The sequence below is a fragment of the Hemicordylus capensis genome, chromosome 1, assembly GCF_027244095.1.
Source record: "Hemicordylus capensis ecotype Gifberg chromosome 1, rHemCap1.1.pri, whole genome shotgun sequence".
Classification (NCBI taxonomy): Eukaryota; Metazoa; Chordata; class Lepidosauria; order Squamata; family Cordylidae; genus Hemicordylus; species Hemicordylus capensis.
The window spans coordinates 438,918,209-438,938,536 of NC_069657.1; the positions used below are offsets into that span (position 1 = coordinate 438,918,209).

The 20,328-nt window shown below is 43.9% G+C and overlaps 1 protein-coding gene across 27 annotated transcripts in view; it reads right to left on the reverse strand.

Moving 5' to 3' along the window:
- The window catches only part of NRXN1 (neurexin 1), a 1,475,796-nt gene that overhangs the window by 731,778 nt on the left and 723,690 nt on the right, over positions 1–20,328 (reverse strand). For all 27 annotated transcript variants that reach the window (XM_053244491.1, XM_053244481.1, XM_053244465.1 and 24 more), the window contains 3 exons: positions 17,197–17,319; positions 11,766–12,147; positions 6,332–6,522 (listed from right to left, as the gene is read on the reverse strand). In XM_053244491.1, the coding sequence (XP_053100466.1) occupies positions 6,332–6,522; positions 11,766–12,147; positions 17,197–17,319 (696 nt within the window). The remainder of the gene's footprint in view (positions 1–6,331; positions 6,523–11,765; positions 12,148–17,196; positions 17,320–20,328) is intronic.

Below are 20,328 nucleotides of genomic sequence, written 5' to 3' on the forward strand. Positions count from 1 at the left end.
ATTTATTCAATTTTCCCTGATAGCTGCCTTAAAAAACAACAACACACACAGAGGCTATTCACACGACCGCTCGCAAGTGGGCTAAGGGAGCCCAGTGTGAGAACCGCTGGAAGCCACATGGGTCCTGGCAGTTAGCCTGCTTAATTCCAGCCCCCCAACGAGGTTAGCGGAGCAAGCACTCTGATAACCCCATTTTGGCGATCATGTGTCCCCCCAGCGTGGCTCCACACCATGGCGACTCACAAGGAGACCCCTGACTGGAAGGCTCCAATGAGCCTCCCATCCTCAGGGTCTCCCTAGAATGCCCCTCGCACTCGCAGAGGGCATTCTGGGACTTCCGGGGGCCAGGAAGTCCCCAAGCCCCGCTGCCCTTAACATCTCTGTGATGGAGCCAGTAGTCATGTGGCCGGCTGATCCAGCCGCCCAAGGCAAGCTCCCTGCTCATCTGCGGGGAGGGCAGGCTAAGCCTGGTTAGGCTCTATCCACAGATGTACGAATGCTCAATGCACAGCCTCATAGAACGACATTGTGGCAATGGTACATCATCCTAATTAATCCTCTGGGGTAAAGAAATGGCAGTCATCCAGAGGAGTTCCATGCCAGGCCAGGCGAAATTACCCCCACCCCTTAAAACTGAAAACGGCATCCCTTTGCAGTCAAATGCTCCTCCTAAATCTGTGTGCGGAATGAGTTTTTTTTCTGGGCAGCAGTATCAAGCTACAGTGTGTGCACGTGCATTCAGAGTGGGGCCTTCCTGATACAACCTGAGCAGGATCTAAGATTAACTGAGCAGACATCAAAGAACTTGTAAATGTGCACACCTATTAGAGGAAACACTGCTGGGGGTGATGGGAGACATACTCCAACAACATCACCTGAGGACACAAGTTTGAGGAACTCTGCTTTAAACCCATATACAGGTTTGAGTTGTTTTTATTTTATGAACAACCTATAGTAGTCAATTGCAGTGTATCATCATGATGCTGCCCCCCACCCGCACAGCCCCATCCCATGCCAATTGCTTCTCTCTGAAGGTATACCTGAGAAGGGCTTAAGAAACATTGATATGGTTGCAGAGGATGACCCAAGTGTACATAATGATATTACAAGTGGAAGACTGCTGCAGAGCACCGTGCAAACTGCCCTGTGCTTCCCAAAGGAAGAGCAGGATTTGACTAAAATGAGATGATCCTTAACTGGGCAGATTCATGCATCACAGAGAACTGTGGTTTATTTCATCTAACTGTGATTAGTCTGTATGCCTGAACCCACACCAGTCAACCCACTATGGTGAATTTCATGCATTCAATTTCAGGTGAATTTCAGGCAGTCAAACCAAAACAAAATCATCATGTTTGAGGTTGGTCCTTCTGTTCACTTCCTATCTTCACCATGCATTTGAAGGGCCTGTACCCAGACTCACTTTTAACAGTCATTCACACAGATAACATCTGTATGCTGGTACAATATAATTTCTCAACAGAACTATAACAGACTGTATTTCTACTTGATCCCACCCATTGCCACCTTTGCTTCAATCTAGCAGCAGCTCTACAAACTCTTAATCACATTAAGTTAATGTAGATTTGCTTCAAGTTCTTACCCAACACCGAGCACCTTTCATTCACCAGTCTAACTCCATCACTTCCAGCATAAGTATCGGAAATTTGCCAGAGTGGCTTTGCAGGCCAATAGCAGTCCTAGTTCCCAGTCACCAATGTATGACAGACTCTGCCGAGTGACTCTCTGGAATGGTTTCCACCACCAAAGCCCAGATCCAGAAGAAAGGGGTTTTATTCTGGCCCTGATCGGCTAATTACTCCTTCCTCCCTGTCATCCCGTGTATCGGGAATTCAGTTTCTATTGGAGCTTTTTCTGGCACCATATTGAACTCTTCTCTGCCAAGTTTTAGTCTAACATGCAGAATTCTGTACCGTGTAAAAAAAAATTTTTGTGCAGTGGAAACTAAATGTTTATGCCGTTGGCCCTTTGCAGTGTATTTTCTGTTTCTTTTTAAAGAACAAAGAGGGATACCATTTTCTTCCAAGTCTTCTTAATCTCATACAAGAAGTATATTCGAACCTTTCTAGTGGAAGGAAAGATGGTGCCGTTGAGTCGGTGTCAACTCCTGGTGACCTCAGAGCTATGTGGTTTTCTTGGTAGAATACAGGAGTAGTTTACCACTGCCTTGCTCCCGCGCAGTATGAGACGATGCCTTTGTTGTTGTCAATGAAGTGAGCATCCACCCCAAGCACCTTCCTATATTGCTGCTGCCCAATATAGGGGTCTACAAATATATATTTATTAGGCACCGTCTGGGAAGCACACCGGCGGAGATTCGAACTAACAGCCTCTTGCTCCATCGGCAAGCTACTTCCCCGCTGTGCCACCCTATCCTATTCTCTGCAAGCCCCACCTTTTCTTTGTTTCATCTCTGTCTCTCCCATTTTCCGCTTCCTTCATTATTTTCCTTCTCTCTCACCATCCATCTCTTCCTAATCATTCTCACTTTCCCCTTCCATCTTTTTTTCTAGTTAGAAAATTCTGGAGTAAGGGTATGTTCCCGGATGGGGGTGGGCTGCACGTACCATGTGCAGTAGGAAACAAAGCTTAGAATAAACCTCATTTGCCGCTTCGCCTGCAGCCTAACCCAGTGCCAATTAGGGGTGTGCAGGAACCCTGACAAATGTCACTTGTTTTGTAGAAACTTGTTTGATTTCTTATGAACATTCTCAGCTGTTTCTCCTAGGGAGGAAGCCTGAAATTCACTTTGAAGTTTGTTTTCTTCCCAAGTTTTAGTGCCAACCCTACTTCTAACTCACTGCCAAGAGTTCCAGTGGGCACAACTCTGCCAAGATTCACTGTAAGCCTTGAGAGAAGCAGATTTTGATGTACAGCAGTAATGAGCCTCATTAGGCTGTCTTTAGAGCTCTCTTGGACAAAGCACCCAAGCCAAACACTATGCATGTTTCTCATGGCCATGGTGCTCCTGCAGTCCAAATGCTTTATTATGTAGGATACCTGCTTTGAACCACAGCATGAAAGAGAGCAGGAAGTGTGGTCAGATTAGCAGCACAGAAGCTAAATCCAACATAAAGTTCAAGGTTCCCCAGTTGACAACACAAGAACGCTCTGCTTCAGATAAGAATGAACCAGCAGCATTCTGCCCTGCCATGTGCATATTCAATATGCAAAGATTTAAATTCTGACTCTGAGTGCCATTGTTTATCATCTCATGCCAAGGTGTACAAAGCACAACTGAACACAGCTTGAAATGCCAGCAATTAATGTTTTCCAACATTGAATTCAATGACAGGGAAGCAGTATTTTTAGAGTAACATTTTTGATCACTACAGCAATTTACAGTGACACAAACACAAGGCACTTTATACAAATCTGAAATAAACTGCCAAGGTCATCTCATTATCTCTAGATGAGAAATGGGCTGGCAAAAAGCAGAACCAAGAAATAGCTTGGAATGGAATTTCAGGGCTGTATTCCACTTTAGTGATTTGTACCCATTGGTGAAAGGTTAGGAGAGTTATGCCATTTAAGAAGATTAGTATTTTATTCTTGGATGTTATGTGCAAAAGGTCACATGTTGTCCTTTGTTCTGCATACACTTTTGGTAGGTTAATTCTGCATGAGCACAATCCCCAATTGATAGGAGTTCAATAACAAGAATGCAACATTGATGAGGGTTCCAAGAGGCAGCCAGCGAGAAACACAGCTGCCCAAAAGAGCATTTACAAAATCTAGGAGAGTATACTTTATGTAATTTTTAAGATAACTTGATTTTTTACTAATTTAGGAAATAGATAGTACCTGTTTTTGTGTGAGACACCTTTACTCTAGGAAAGCTAAGATAGTTTTTCTGTGGTAAAGTGTGGGGTAATATAGGAAGTTGTGCACTGAATAATGCCTTCCCTTTTTTCTTTCTACAGTTTTTCTACTCCACTTCCTTTCCTATAGTAAGTGGGATCAGGCAACAACCCACTGAATAAGTATGGAGAAAATCACAGAAAGTATGGGGAGTATGTGCTCTCAGAACAAGCCAGAACTTGCATGCATTTTGTGTTATTCAAACCCACCAATTTTGGGTGAAGAATATCAGGTCCATCAAGTCCATCAACCTGACATTCATAACCAACATTTGAAGTTGATTTGACAATGCTAGGTGGCTGAAGGAACCTGACACTCTCTATCCAACATCAGTGGATTTTAACATGAAATATGTGCAATTTCCAAATCGTGCCAGGAGCACACACTTGCCAGGAACCCGTGGTTTTCTCCACACTTACTTTCTGTAGATCGTCTGAACTCTTATTTCCATAGGTGTCTTTGCCTTCCTGCAGCATGGCCTGAAATATTCATGTCCGAGCATCCCTTTGCATCTCCATGGAGATCCAAATCATTGTTCCCTATTGAGCAAACAACAGTGTATGGAAAGAGAAAAGACTGCAATATAGAAAACCCTTTGATAGACATTTGCCCTCCTTCAGCATACTGAAGACCCCCATGCATCTGACAGGGAGCAAGGGAAGAGATTATACAGGTGACAGCCTTTTCTCATGGCATATGTAAGTGAATATGACACACTTATATACACTTACAATATCCTACAAGTGCTCCATGTTTTACCCTTATCCTCTTGACCCTGGTGTCTACAACAGTGGACATGTCCCCTCCTCACATCACCAAAGGCTATTTATTGAACATATTTTATACCGTCCAAAACTTATGTCTCTGGGTAGCATAGAGCCCCCAACCTCTTTTGTCCCCTATAAACTGAATACAGATCACATGAAAACAAGAGCATATACTTTATTCACTGAAGAAATGTAGCTACCTACCAGCCTTGTGTTGGGGGTGATGTTAATGCCTAACCCTCCTTTGAAAAAGGTATGAGGCAAGAGGCTATTGGATGAGCAGGGAAGGGGCAGAGCTTGGCTGGCAAATTGCAGCATTCTTTCCCCTCACCTGGCTCAGTCTTCACCTAGGTGGACTCCATATCTGTCCTGCTTGTGCATAGAATGGGCTTAGCTGGTCATCTTTTGCAGGGCCAAGTAGGAATTTTCTCCTACTCAGTCCCTCAAAATTGCTTGTCAACAGATTTGGAACATAGGAAGCTGCCATATACTGAGTCAGACCATTGGTCTATCTAGCTCAATATTGTCTTCACAGACTGGCAGCAGCTTCTCCAAGGCTGCAGGCAGGAATCTCTCTCAGCCCTATCTTGGAGAAGCCAGCGGGTGGGGGGACGTGAAACCTTCTGCTCTCCCCAGAGCGGCTTCATCCCCCGAGGGGAATATTTCGCAGTGCTCACACTTCTAGTCTCCCTTTCATATGCAACCAGGGCATACCCTGCTTAGCTAAGGGGACAAGTCATGCTTGCTACCACAAGACCAGCTCTCCTCTCCATTTGCTTAGTTTGGGAGTTCTGCCACTTACTCCACTGTTTCTCCTTAAGTTTAAGCAGCGGATTGCTTACAGCTAGGCAGGTGCAATGTGAGTTGGGAATAAGTGAGGGGGTGTTGATCGGTAAGCACCCTTGGGCTGTTTTAGAAAAGGGGGAATAGTCAATCAGTCCTTAGGGGCTTCATATCTCAGGGCCTACGACATTTACTCCTACTTGCTTTGGGAGCTCCACAGATCTCAAAGGCCAAATGGCTTGGAGGGATGAAGTCCCTTGAAAGGGCCCTGACCTTTTGGGGTTGGCACAGAAGAGCAGGGATTGTCAGCAACCTGATCTGATGCTGAGGAGATGCATCAGCATCTTCCACTTGCAAGGCTTGAGGGGGAAGGACACTCTTTAACCTCCAACTTACATTAGTCCCGCACTGCTTGGGGAGGGGGAAGGATGAAGCTTTGTTGTTGATTCAGTTATTAAAATGGGTTATAAAATTGTTGCCCTTTCATCCAGTATAGTAGTCCAGTATCTTTATTGCATTGTGTCTTCAGGTATGAAGGAAATGTTCTCAGATATTTCTGGTATCTCAATGAATGAGAAAAGAGAATTGAATATTGGCCGTAGTGCTACACAATCGCTTTTCTGCTACCTGCAGCAACTACAATAAATCCACCAGCTATCTAGCCATTTTGCTTAACATCACAACAGGATGTATCCCCAAATTAATAAACACATGTAATCCAGTTTCCCTCTCACCTTTGGAAGCATACTGCACAGTTCAAAGACAGCAGATTCTGTGCCACAACTGACTCAATCATTAAATATGGTATCTATATAATGTTTCTCACATGTATACACAAAATATAAAGCATGCAGTCTGAGCACCTAGCAGATCATTTCTGTGCATAATGCTTCACTTACTTTTGAGATCTAGGTTTCTTGCTCCTGCTGTGCTCTGGGTTGTGATTTTTGTGTCAATCTTCACGGTATGAAGGTTATTGGTGTCCCGCGATATCATCACATTGTGCCACTGGTTGTCATTCAGAGGCTTATTGGAGCTTCCTTTGATAAGATTTGCACCATTGCCCAGGTCAAAGACATAGTGTAAATACCTGAAAACAGGAAACAAGCATAGTCAAGCTTATTTTCACTGAATAAATAGCTGACGAGACAGACAACTTTTCATCTTTGCTTCATTTTGAACATCTGAAAGCATCAGTCACAGACAGCCATTTTGGTCCATTAAGAGAAATCCAAAAGCCAGAGAAGGCAATACTTTTATTAGGACCAGCTAAGATGTAAAAATAGCCATCTAATGGTGCAGTGGGGAAATGACTTGACTAGGAAGCCAGAGGTTGCCAGTTCAAATCTCCACTGGTATGTTTCGCAGACTATGGGAAACACCTATATCGGGCAGCAGTGATATAGGAAGAAAGATGCTGAAAGGCATCATCTCATACTGTTCGGGATATGGCAATGGTAAACCTCTCCTGTATTCTACCAAAGACAACCATAGGGCTCTGTGGTTGGCAGCACACTTTACCTTTAAGATGTAAGAAGTTGTGAAGAGTTAGCAAGTTCTCCAGAACTTTTCTTCAGCATGGGCATTGAGCAAAATATCAAGCCCAATGAAGAAACTTCAAAAACTTGCTCACTTCAGGATATCTTTGCTGGGCCTAATACAGGTGTTGCCATACCGGGCTTTTGAAAATTCCAAAGCTATTCAGTCAAGCCCTTGTTAGGTTACTGAAGACTTCAGTTCTCAGCAGTACCTACAACAGTAGAGATGTTCCTCAAGACTCACTTGGGATAAAGTTCTCTCTAAAATGCAAAGTATTCTATTTCAGAAGACAGAACTTCTGCCCTTAAGACACATCTGGAAGTCTCTCTCAGTATTGTACTTGTTGACCTGTCATGTCTCCCACCTCCAACAAACCATGCTGGGAATTGTAGTTTACAGAGTGAGCTAAGCAGTCTCTGTTAGTGGTTCCCAGCCCTTGTCACAGAACTACCATTCCTGGATTCCTTCGATAAGGCAGGAGACTATTATATGTTTATGTGTGTAGTGATGCCCTATCTGGTTTAATGCAAGCCAGTAATCAAATGCACTTTGCCCTCATCACTGCCCACCTACTGGAACTGAAGAACTTGCCCCTTAGGACTTCTGCATATTTCCACAGCTTGGCAAGACAGAACCCACCTGGCACTGTTGTAATTCATGCTCATGCTAGCAGTTACCTCACTTGAACTTCCTTCCCTTGCATTCTTGGGAAAGTGTGGGTGTGTGTGGGGGGGGGGGGACAGCAGCCTCATACTGCTCTGGCACCCCTTCATCACATCCCTCCTCCAGCCAGCCTTAATGAACTCTCAAAACCTCAGCACAATAGTCAAGGAAATAGCTGTTCAACTCCTGGCTTGTAGCCAGAGGAAAATTTGTCTCCCTCCACCTTTACAATTCTCTCTCAGTCTCTCCGTAAAAGGTCAACAGCTGACTGCTGCAGCTTTTGTCAATTGGAAGTTCTGAGGCACTTGGTATCCCAAGGTCCTAATGCTGATCAGATTTTACCCCAGTCTTTCCCTAAGCTCCACAACCACAGAATGCAATGACTGCTAAAATCATATGCCTAGTTAAGGCTCTCTTTGGGTGTCAGGAGCGGATGGATTCAGGCACCTAAATCTGTTGGAATCTAAAAACAACTGAGTGGGCCCCTGTTGCCATCATCTCTTTAGGTGCAAATATGTAAGCTGTAATCTCCCATCAACACTAATATCAGTGTGGATCAGGAATCCTTGGGGCAATCGAAAGATGATTTCATAAACATGGGGAAAGAGAGGGTCTGCCGGGGTGTAACAGCCTTGGCTCTAGAAGCCACTTTCTTTAACCTCAGATGTTCTGAGGTGGGTATGAAGTTGCAGTAGTAAGTGTTAGGTATATTATCAAAGGCATCTTCTTCTTTTTCATACATCAGTGGGACAAAAATGGGAATAGGAAGACTATATTGTAGAGATGTACATATCAATTCATATCAATTGAATTGGCCATTTCGAGTGTTTCAAGCTTGAAACAAATCACACTTAGAATTAAGGGCTTGTTTCAAGCCTGAAACAAATCTACCCCAATTTGATCAAATTGAGTGTTTTGAGCACCATTTTGAAGTCCATTTTTCCAGGGAGAGCCAGTCTGCCAACTAGGGTTGGCAGGTAGACCAGTCCTCCAAGCCTGGAGTGAAGGGCTAGTCTACCAGCCGATCCCAATAGATAGACCTTCTCTCCCTAGAAAAACAGGAGAGCTATCTACTGACTGGTGTCAATGGGTAGACCAGCCCTCCGCCCTGGACTTAATGCGTCAGCCTGCCTTGGGGTCTACCCTCAGAAACAGACCTTAAAATGCTGCTTGAAGCACCAGAATTGATTTGAGTGATTCGAGGTTGATTCATCAAAACAGCCAGCTTTGGCCGCTATATCCACAAATCTATTCAAGGATTTCGCAGTTTGTTTTGAGTCCGAAATGAATTGCAAAATCTGTTTTGTGCACACCTCTGGTATATTGCCTAAGAGCCAATGAAAACTTAGATCCTGCTTTGGTGCCATGTCACAACGATAACATATGCGAATAGCAGCCACTTGGCTTTTGTGAATGCTGTGGTAAGTTCCAGGGGCAGTTTTAGTCATACCCTAAATGGGGGTATGGTGTTGACATGGAAACTACGGACTCGTCATTGCTGCTTGCTTGCATATCTCCTTCGAAAGACTGCCTCAAGGAAGCTTGCCTGGGGCCAACTTTAATATTTTTAATGTTGCTAGATGACTTCTTTCCCCATTTGCAAAGGATTTCCCACATGCTTACTAGCTGTTTTTAATGGTTCTTATACAGCTCTGCTGCATATCATTGCCTGGTTAAAGGTGTTTTAGCAATTGTATGACGTTTTTGCGTTTTATTTACTGCGTTTTTATCTTGTACTCTGAGACTTATGCTGATGGGCTGCTTCAACATATACAAAAGCAATTAATTGACGGTTGTCTTGTGGCCTGAAGATACAACTGGGTGGAATCAATACTTTGGTGGCACAAAGTGCACGTGCTAATGTGTATGACTGTGCATATTTTAATTGTGAATCTGGGGACTGGCATTCTCAAATGTAGGGTTCTGAGAGGAAACACACATGCATTGAATACAAAGTGTGAATAACTGTACATGTGTGCATTGAACATGACATCTGTACAGGGCTACAGTATAGGGATGTGCACGGACTGAAGTTCATGCACAGATTTGGCACCAGTGGGGGAGCAGTGAATGGGATCTTTAAAAAGGAGGAGAGCCGGTCCTTACCCACGAGCGGTGTTAGCATGCACATGGCATCTGCACATGTGTGGACGCCATTTGCATGCTGGTGCAGCACAAGGGTTCTTGGCAGGAGTGCCCTCACAGCAGGAAGCTGCATGTGGTGGCGGAGAGCAGGTAAGGACTTGCTCTCCTCCTTTTTAAAGATCCTGCTCACCACTCGCCACTCCCCGCCCCCAAGGCTCAGTGCTGAACCTGTGTACAAACCGCAGTTTATGCACATCCCTACTACAGTAATGTATGAGTCTAGGCTAAGAAGTAGGAATATAGACTCCTCTTGAAAGAGGAATATAATATATCCCCTGCTTTCTGAATTGCTTTTGCTTGTGAATATTTGCCCTACTAGAGTTGGCTTATCTCAGAGAGATTCTCTGCTTTCTACAGAAAGCAAAGAAGAAAAGAGCCCTCGGATATCCTTGCATGCCTACACTGAACATGGTTTTTCTTGGGGAGAATACGTTTCAAGAAGAAGAATTATGGTACCTCCTCCATAAGAATCCTTCCTTAATCTTGACTCTTGGTGTTCAATACTGCCTCAGTTACTATCAATCAACCTTGTGCTTTCAAAGAGATAATAATAACGGAGTTTGGAAAGGGCAATATCATATATGGACATCTTGATAGATGTTATTTCAGCTATTACTTGGCTGAGAGTAAAAGGATGGTGGAGGAGTGTATGACAGTACTAGAAGGGCTACAATAGCCCTCTGGTCAAAAATTTAAAAGCCTGTCATAAAGAAGTTGTCACAAGAACAATATTCAGTGGTTCCAGTTACAAGTTAGTGCAAATCCATAGTTATGAATTGTATCAGAATTGTAGTTCTGTAAGGAGGAAGGGGGCTAGGGATCTTCCCTTCTCCAACCTTACCAATCTGACACTCCTAGACTATTTTGCAGAAAATGGTATAACCACCAAAATAATTTTGCAGTGTAGACAAGGCCTGATCCAGCAAGGCTCTTCCTATGGTTGCTAAACTTGGAAAAGAATATTCACCAATGCATTAGTTAAAATTAAAGAGAATATTTCAGAGAATTATTCTATCCTCTCCATTAAATGCATTGGATAATATTCTTTTCTTAATGGAGGAGGATTCTTAGCAAAACAATAATAATCAGTAACCACCAGGAGGAGCAATGCTGCATTGCTCATCCTGGCAGAGAAAACTGAAAATTGAATTGCTCCTCCTGTCAGAGAAAAATAAGGTGGCAGAGAAAATTGCAGTAAAGATGTAGGCCAATTTTGCCCACCCCTTTTGTTTCCCAAAATGTTTCCATGGGTTCTCATGTGAGAACCTTCTACTGATCCCCAAATTAATATTAGGAGGTACACAGCCTCTGAATATGGAGAGTCCATAGCCCTATTCACACATATTCAACTCTCCAGTTACCACCGGTTCGTCTGGTGGCGACTCAGAGGTGGGCCTTCTCTGTAGCTGCCACGGGGCTGTGGAATGCACTCCTAGCAGAAATCGGTAATCTGAATTCATTCTTGGCCTTCAGGAGAGACCTTAAAACCTATCTCTTTGGCCTGGCCTTCCAGGGTTTTTAATTTGTTGTAAATTGTTTTTAACTGCTGTAAGTGTTTGGCCTGGTTCTCCAGGGTTTTTAACTGTTTAAATGTTTTAACTGTACATTAGTTTTATGCTGTTTTATAGTTCTGATTTCAACTATTAATTGATTTAAATTGTTTTTATTTTGATGTAAACTGCCCTGAGCCTTTTTTGGAAGGGCAGTATATAAATTGAACAAACAAACAAACACTCATAAATCAAGTATACAGTGCACACAGGTACAGATCTGTACACGGGTTATTCACACATATCTGTACGATGCATCTGAAGGGCCCGTATCCAGATTCAGTTTCAAAATGATTGCAGGCACAGTCACTCACACAAAAACATGTACAAGTGTACAGACATCTGTACCCTGGTACAAGCTAATGTCAGAATAGGGCTCATTTAGCACTCATGACTGCTGTCATAGGCATGGCTATACCATGAGCTGCATACGCACCCTTTTACTAACTCCACCACAATAAAGTCATTCCCATCCCCGCTGTTGTAGAGTATTAACCCATCCAACGATGTCGTTTTGAACTGGAAAAACAGGTGCATGGAGGTATAGGCTTGCAACGTGGCCAGGGCAACGTAGCTGGCTTTGGTCTTAAAGGTGACTGGATCAGCGATGATGTTCCTGAAGCCAAACCGGGCATTTAGCTCACAGTAATCAATGTCCCCGTTTTTACACAAGTCAATGTATGTCATGCCATTAAAAGTGAGGCTTTGCAGATGACCAATGAAGTTAGAAGGGACTGAGGACAAGTAACGGCGCTCCGTGATGATTCCTGTCTCTATGTTATGGAATTCCAGTCTTGTGTGATCCCCAGCCATTTGACCTTTAAAGGAAAATGAGTTTTGAGAAATTAGTGTTGGAAACAAAACAAAAAAAATTACGGGTTGATTCAATTGCTCAGTTACCAGACTGTGTCACCTCAATTTTCATATACAATGTAACTATTCTGAAAGTGTCTCCCATGTGAATATTGTATTGCTCATTAAAAGATATAATGTAAGAGAGAAGTCTCTCATTTACCTCAAGATGTCATAAACTCCAGAGTGGAAGTGGAAGTGATACACAAAATTCAAAGAGGTAATTCACACAATCTTCCCAATATGTTCTGCCCAGGCTTGGGAGCTGTGTGTGCTCCCAATTTTCAGTTGTGTGGAAGCAAGGTAGGAGGGAAATCTGGGTAGAAGTGATTGTGTAGAAGTAAGGTAGGAGAGAAAGCTTCCCAGGTTTTCCTCCTACCTTGCTTCCACATCATCACTTCCACCCAGGTTATCATTTTCCCTTGCTTCCACACAACTGAAAATTGGGAGCACACACAGCTCCCAAACCTGGATAGAACACAGTTTTTGATTGTGTTAATGACCGCACAGTGTCTGCTCTCCCCAGTACCCATTTTGCATCAGACCCAGATTGTCTTATCTGGATTGATCATCCAGCCTGATCAAAAATGAATCTAAAATGGCCTAATTTCTTAGCTTGCATTTTCCAAAAGCCCTCTCTGATGCCTTGCCTCAACACAGTGGAGCTGGGGAGCACTCCAGAGAAGGCGCATCACAAATGAATGGAGGTCCTGGACACTGCTCTCCATGCTCAAAAGGCTTGAACCAATGATGCCACTTATTATTTGGCCCAAACCATGCTCCTCCATAGCCACTCTGGAATATGCACACCCTCTCCCTGTCTTGCCATGTTCACCACTCAACCCTGGCAGCCTGGTGATGTAATGTGGTGTGGTCAACCTCTTCTCCACCCAACAGATTATGATTGGCTGATGAAACTGGCTGGCAAACTAACATGCAATGGAGACGTTCTGGACTGACCCCATCTTAAGTGCCCAGAAGTCAATGATGTCCATAGTTTAGAAGTGGCCCTTCCACTTCTTGTTACCTAGTGGGTTGTGACCAGTCTTGTTCACACTGATCCACGGTGTGACAACTGTCACCAGCATTACCATGGTTGTTTCAAGACTTTTATAAAAGGGGGAGAAAAAGAGAGTGGGGGGGGGGTTGGGAGAGAGAGGACAAAGGCAGAGAAGAAGAAGAGAGTCCGATAGAAAGAGGACAGAGAACAAATGTGGAAAACCGTATAGGATTAAAAAAAATTAAAAGTAGATCCCATGTTACATCCTCTTCCTACATGGATTCCCCATCTATCAAAATGGAATAGTTCTTTGAAAATATCCACAGTTACAGAATACCCACAACACCCCTACTTGTCGTACTGTTCTTAGTCATTAATGCTACAATCCAACAAAGGAGGAGGCATTCTGCCCCCTCCTGCACTGGCTAAAATGGAGATTGATTACACATCATTGTGTGCTGGATTGTGCCCTTTGCTAATTATTTTCTGAGCTACTCTGGAGATGGAGCAAAGCTGAACTCTCTTGGTGGTGTTTCTGTTTTACAGTCTGCAATTGTATTATTTAAGTGAACCCTTGGCAGAAAGAATAGAGAAATAATGGGTGCAATTATGGATTTTTTTGTCTAATCAATTCTGAACTTCACATTTTAAAAATAAATGTTACTCTATGAACTTTATGGTAGGTCTGAGCCAAAAAGGAAGCACCTTTCATGGGGGAAGAATGTCTGCAGTGAAAATAACTTCCCCTTTTGGCAAACTACTGGGGGGCATTGGAAAGAGGGTGTTCATCAATTGAAAGGGGTGGAATGCTGATTCAAGAACTATTGTCCTTGCTCTTAATTGGCTTCATCAGGTCATCATGCAGCCAAATCTTGTTGCCTACTTAGCCTCATGATGTTACTCACTCGTTAATTTTATAGGCCGGGATCACTCAATCACTGTTCCCAGGAAAATTCGGTTTACAAAATGCCAGAGAAAGAGCCCACTGGGGGGGTGAATAGGCAGTGAATAGGCAACAATCATGTTGAGGGGGATTCCGAGAACATTTTGCCTTTCCCAGCACTACTGAAATGAGCAAATATTTGGTTCAGATTTACTTTAGTGTCTGGTGCAGACCTCCTTCCCAAGGCTCTGCAAAGCGGCCACAACTTGGCTGCCTCAGTGCTTTGGAGGGGCCCCTGATTCTAACCACTGCCTTGGCTAGCTGTTCCAGCTCAATCTGGTCTGATTTGGAGGGCCAATTCAAATTGGAATGGCCTCTCAAACACAACTCCTTCCCCTCATTCTTGGAAATTGTAACCCTTTCTGGGGCTGCAGCCATTGAAGTTGTCACTGAAAAGACTTTAAGGTCTTTCACACTAGCATCTTGGGATTGTTTGAGGGAGGGAAAAGTTCCTAGCAGACAAGCAGAACCTCTGTTTGGTTTTGCTAACTCATCCCACACACCCATGGCAGCTGTGGGCTCCATTGTTGCCTCAGGGAGCTGAGTCCACCAAGGATCAAGGAGGTATCCCAGAATGCATTGCACTCCCAGTAGAGGCAGCCCTTAGTACACCAGCAGCTGTCCTTGGACTAGTCCCTCTAGCCATAGAACTTTCTGATAAGCATGGCCGCTGGCTGCCAGGAACTGCTTACAACAGGGATTTCAGCAGATGATCAGCAGATTGAGACAGGGCAGCTACTATTTTCATCCTACCTCAGTAAAAATCAAGGTAAAGAAGTTGGGCTTTCCACACATGCACAGGTTGGGTAGGCAGGTGTCTTGTGAGTTTTCATGGGCAGAAAACACTGGGTCTACCATTTCCTACCATCTGGTTCTTGGTCATGTGAAAGACCTTTATGATTCCCAAGAGACCCTTTCCCAGGACTGAAGGGAGGTGAGGGAAGAGTCTTCTGGGAGTCATTTCAAAAGTGAAGCCCCGAAAGGCACTTCTCCCATGTAAGAACAGAAATTTAAGAAAGAAAATGTCTCCGCTATCTCTTGTACTCCTGTTAGGTAGTGGGTGGGATTTGGGCTGAATCAAGGATGAAGATTCTGTCTGCTTCAACCTGAATCAAGCTGCTGCCTTCTTTGGGTAGATATGGACTGAATCAGCCCTCTTCAATGCAGCCCTGGAAGACCCTTTACAAAGCCCTACTACTTTCCACCACCAGCAAATTGTCTCCACTTCTGCAATGCTAGGTGCTGTTTTCAACAATGCTTTCTGCTGAGATGATGCAAGAATGTGGAAAGGAAGAGCCACTTCCCTGTAGGGATGTACACAGAACTGCGGTTGGGCAGTTCGAAGGCAGGGGTGCCACTTTAAGGGCGGGGGAGGGTGCACTTACCCCTCCTGCCGCTTCCCTCCCCTAGGTGCTGTTAAAATCCTTCGGGTGGCAGCATGCCTCCCTGCCACCCCGTTGTCCTCCTTGGCCCGAAGTAGTCAGAAGTACCAGGCTCGCGTGTGCCCACCGCGTGTGTGCACAGCAGATGGGCATGCACATGCACGATGGGTGTACGTGCGCCCGGTACTTCTGGCCACGGAGGGCAACAGGGCGGCAGGGAGGTATGCTGCCACCCCGAAGGCTTTTAACATAATGAGTGCCAGCGGGGGGAAAGCGGCGGGAGGGGTAAGTGTAGCCTCCCCCACCCTTAAAGCGGCACCCCCACCCCTTCATACTTACAGGGTCTCCGAACAGGCTCATACTCACATCTCTACTTCCCTTTTCCTATGTTCACTGTACATTAGCTTGCTGACAGCTCTACTTAGATAGGCAGTAGAACTCTGTACAAATTTAGAACTTGTACTCCTGAGTGGGGGCATGGTTTCATGAACCCTGTCATACTTCCAAAGAACTTCACCTCAGTTCTAAATTTGTACAGAGTTCTGTGGCCAAAGTGTTGAGTTGTTCTTTCAAACAGGTGTGTGAAACCCAGCCACCTCAACTCTGCGGCTTCTGGCCATATGAATTCTTTCTCCCAGCTTTTCTTCCCTTTTGAAGAAGAAGATAAGCTATGTATGCTTGCCTGGACATAAGTCCCACTGAGTTCAATGGTGCTTACTGGGCAAAGAGGCACCTTTTTAACATGGTGATTCTCTTCATTTAGCAGTGGGAGAGCAACTGGCCCTATCCACCCCCAGCACAATAGCCCTCAAGTGACTGTTGCTGGTGCCTCTCATATTTCTTTTTAGATTGTGAGCCCTTTTGGGACAGGGATCCATCTTATTAATTAATTAATTCTCCATGTAAACCGCCTTGGAAACATGTTGAAAAGCAGTATATAAATATTTGTTGTTGTTGAAGCTTAATCTCATAGAATGTCATTAAGATTGGATCTTAAGGCTCCTCTTTCTCTCATTTTCTCTGATCTCTCCCTCTTGCAACACTTGCTTTACTGGAATCCTGATTCTTATTCCCCAACTTTCCTTGATTCTTCTCCCTTTGACTCTAACCCTCACACTTTTTTGGATCAGTGTAGGGAGCAAAGATTCTGAGAGCTGGGCAGTACAGGCAATGGGATGATATAATGACTTAAGATCACTGGCTAACACCCAGTCAACTTAATTGCACAGCAGTATTACTCAGGAGTTACTCTAAAGGACTACTCAATTTCAATAGGATTACTCAGGAGTAACTTGCTGTGGATGTGATCCAGTGTAATTCAGCCACTGGCAGCCAGAATAAGGTGTTTGGATTTCTGAACCCTCTGTTAGAGGAGATCAGCTTACCATATTTACCCGAATCGAAGATGACTCTGAATTTAAGACGACCCTTTAAAAAGTAGAGGTAAATACAGGTTATACTTGCATTTACTCAAAAGAATCAGGACTCTAGATTTAAGACGAGCTCTCAATTTCTAAAATCAAAATACTTGGAAAAGACTTAGTCTTGGATTCAGGTAAATACAGTAACGTTACCCATTATGCAAGTGCTCCATTGGTCAGGATGTCAGCCACTGTGTAATGGTATAGTGGCTGTACCATATCTTGAACTGAGATATCCAATAAGTAAATAACCACTATTAATTTGTTACCTGTCATCGCCTGCTGGTCATCCACCATTAACTTTAAACTTTTTCCTCGTCGAACCACACGCACTGTGTGCCACTCATTGTCATTGAGGTTATAGCCAGCAAAAAGGGTTTCTGGACCTTTGCCTGTAGGGTATGCCAAACAGTTATTATGGAATCTTTAAATCAGTCAACATGTGAACCTCACAGAGAAAGAGAGAGAGAGAAGAGAGAGAGGGAGAGAGAGAGGAAGAGAAGAAGAGAGAGAAAGTGGCTGGAGCAAACATTTTAAACATCTCTGAAAGACACAACAAGCTGGCAAAACATTAATGGATATGCAAACTTCAAATGGCAGGCACGTTAACTTACAACTTGCATAGACTATTTGTTTTAAAAAAACATTGGTGAGCTTTTGATAAATGGGCACAGTCAATACAGAAATGGGGATTATACATGTCAAGGGATTACGAAGGCTGCCCATTTACAAATATAGGTGTGAAGTATTAATGACTCCAAACTTTAATTTAAGGTTTGAAATAGATGACAGTGGTTGGGTTTTCCCCGATTGCTAAAGGGACAAAAAAGCATCATTGCCATAAACATGTCCTGTTTATTATGTATTATATTATTGTTTGCCTATTGTGTTTTTAATCCTGTTTTTATCTTTGCATGTTCTCTGCATGGTTGTAATAAATTGATTGATTGCCTATGGTGCATGTACTCAGTGACGTTATTGGCCGACATGATGCATAGCTGCATGGAGCCATAACACTCTGTCCCATGGCCGTAAGACTCTTGTAAAGCAGCCCCAGTATACTGTACACAATGGACGATTGTACAAGTAGCACTGCTATAGTCTCTCCTCGTTGTGAATGAGAGGCACTCTAGTAGTACTTCTTGCACAACTGCCCATTCTCTAAAGCATTGGGGCTGCAGCAGCTTCAGGGTGGGGCATTATAGCTCTGTTCTGCTGTGTATCATGTCAGCCATTGTATTGAAAAATAGGTACCATGGAATTTTGTGGCAGTCATTTCAATGTACTCCAGTCCAAATCTCTACACTGCAAGGAACATGGAGAACACGCAAGTAGGCCATCAATCTTTCACCAAAGACAGTCTTATGCAACATAGTTGTGGCTTCCTGCAAGAGCAGCTCTTCTATTCTCCAAGTGTGGAGGGCAGGGTGCAGAGGCTCCCAATGTCCTAGGAACGATACATGCTCTAGAGCAGGGATTCTTAACGTTGGGGTCTCTAGATGTTATTGGAATTCAGCTCCCATAATCCCCAGCCCCAGTGGCCTTTGGTTTGGGGATTATGGGAGTTGAAGTCCAATAACATCTGGAGACCCAATGTTGAGAATCCCTGCTCTGGAGCAGAACATAACTTGTTGAGGTCCTCCGCTCTTCCCATTGCCTCCGGGGCCTCATACAAGCTGCTGAGAGCAAGAGTAAGTGCTGAGTAAGATTCACTCACTCAGTCATGCTGTCATTCACTCACTCAGGTTCTACTCTGCCTTCAGTCTGGATCACTTCCACAAGGGGGCATATATTCCTTGCTAACTTGAGAGTGGAGTACAGGAAAGCAGGGGCACTGCATGGGATTTAAACATGGAGGGGTGTGTGACCTTGCCTTATGCTACCCCTTCCTGCTCTTTTCCAATTCCTTCTCATTTACTCCCTTCTTTTTATCTTTATCCTACTCCCTAGTGTGAAGAACTTCTGGACATGGAGGGCAGAACTACATCTAAGATGTCATCTAGAGCAAGTAGAGGCTTACTTAACGACAAGGGCTTACATGATATGCAGCATAATGAAGCTATTCACACAATCAAAAGCTGTGTTCTACCAGAGTTTGGGAGCTGTGTGTGTTTCCAATTTTTGCTTGTGTGGAAGCAAGGTAGGAGGACAACCTGGGTAGCTTTTCCTCCTACCTTGCCTCCACATAGTCACTTCTACACAGGTTCCCCTCCTATCATGCTTCCATACAACCAAAAATTGGGAGCACAAAGCTCCCAAACCCGGGTAGGACACAGTTTTTGATTGTGTGAATGACCTCTATATCACCTTAATGCTCCACCTCAGAACTGCTGTGGACTTGTATGTAGCCCCAACACTGTCCAGATTAGAACCAGCATTTGTCTAAGTACTAACACTGCCACAGTTTTCTCCATTTGCCTCGTATGAGTTCTCACCAGCCCCAGGACAGAGCATCATGGAAACATAATGTTGCACATCATATATGAACAACATAATGCTATCCAGAATGCTCAAAAATATGTGTAGTATGTGGACATCGATTGCACGGTGAAGGTACTTCCTAATCCCTATCATTGCAGAGAAAAGCTCTGAGAAATTTGATTAGCTGATGTCAAAGACAATTTGGAGACATTCAGAACTGATTCTGATGATTTACCTACATGCATATATGGAATTCAGTGGGAGCCCATTTCATCTGTAAAGTTGAGTGACACACAGAGCACTTCGTTTAGCACATGTAGAGCCTCCACAGTTATGCCCTGCTCAACAAGAGCAAACTATCTGCAGAAAGAGGTTTCCATAGGCACAGCTGGTATGGATGCAATAAGCCTCTGGGTGAACATTCCTCTGGGCCCCATTGAACTGTCTGGGTGGTTATTTCAATACAGATTTTATATAGATTATACACTTTGTTCATTGCACAAGTACTTGGATAGTCTGGGTGTCAGTCAGTGTGATTAATCTTACTGGATCCCTTAAAATAATGCCTCTTTGGTCATTATTTAGTCATTTAGTTTTATTGTGATTGGTAATATATACTTTTGAGATGAATGGGTCTGATTAAATGGGGACACCAGAATAAATATGCTTTGCCTTGACAAACAAAGCATGTTTGCTCCTGGGATTCATTTACATGGCGTTGCACCCAAAGGTTTCCTTCCTTCATTGGAAGAAGCCTGAATGTCTGGATCTGCCTTATACTGAGTCAGAGCATTTGTCCATCTAGGCCAGGAATATGTATTTTGAAAGACAGAGGTTCACTGGTGTTTCAGATAAGGGTCTTTCCCAGTGCTACTTGGAGATGACAGGAATTGAACCTGGGACTTCCTACATGCAAAACACATGCAGTACTATGGATCTGCAGCTCTTCCCCTAAGAAAGGACTCCCCCAGAGGAAGACG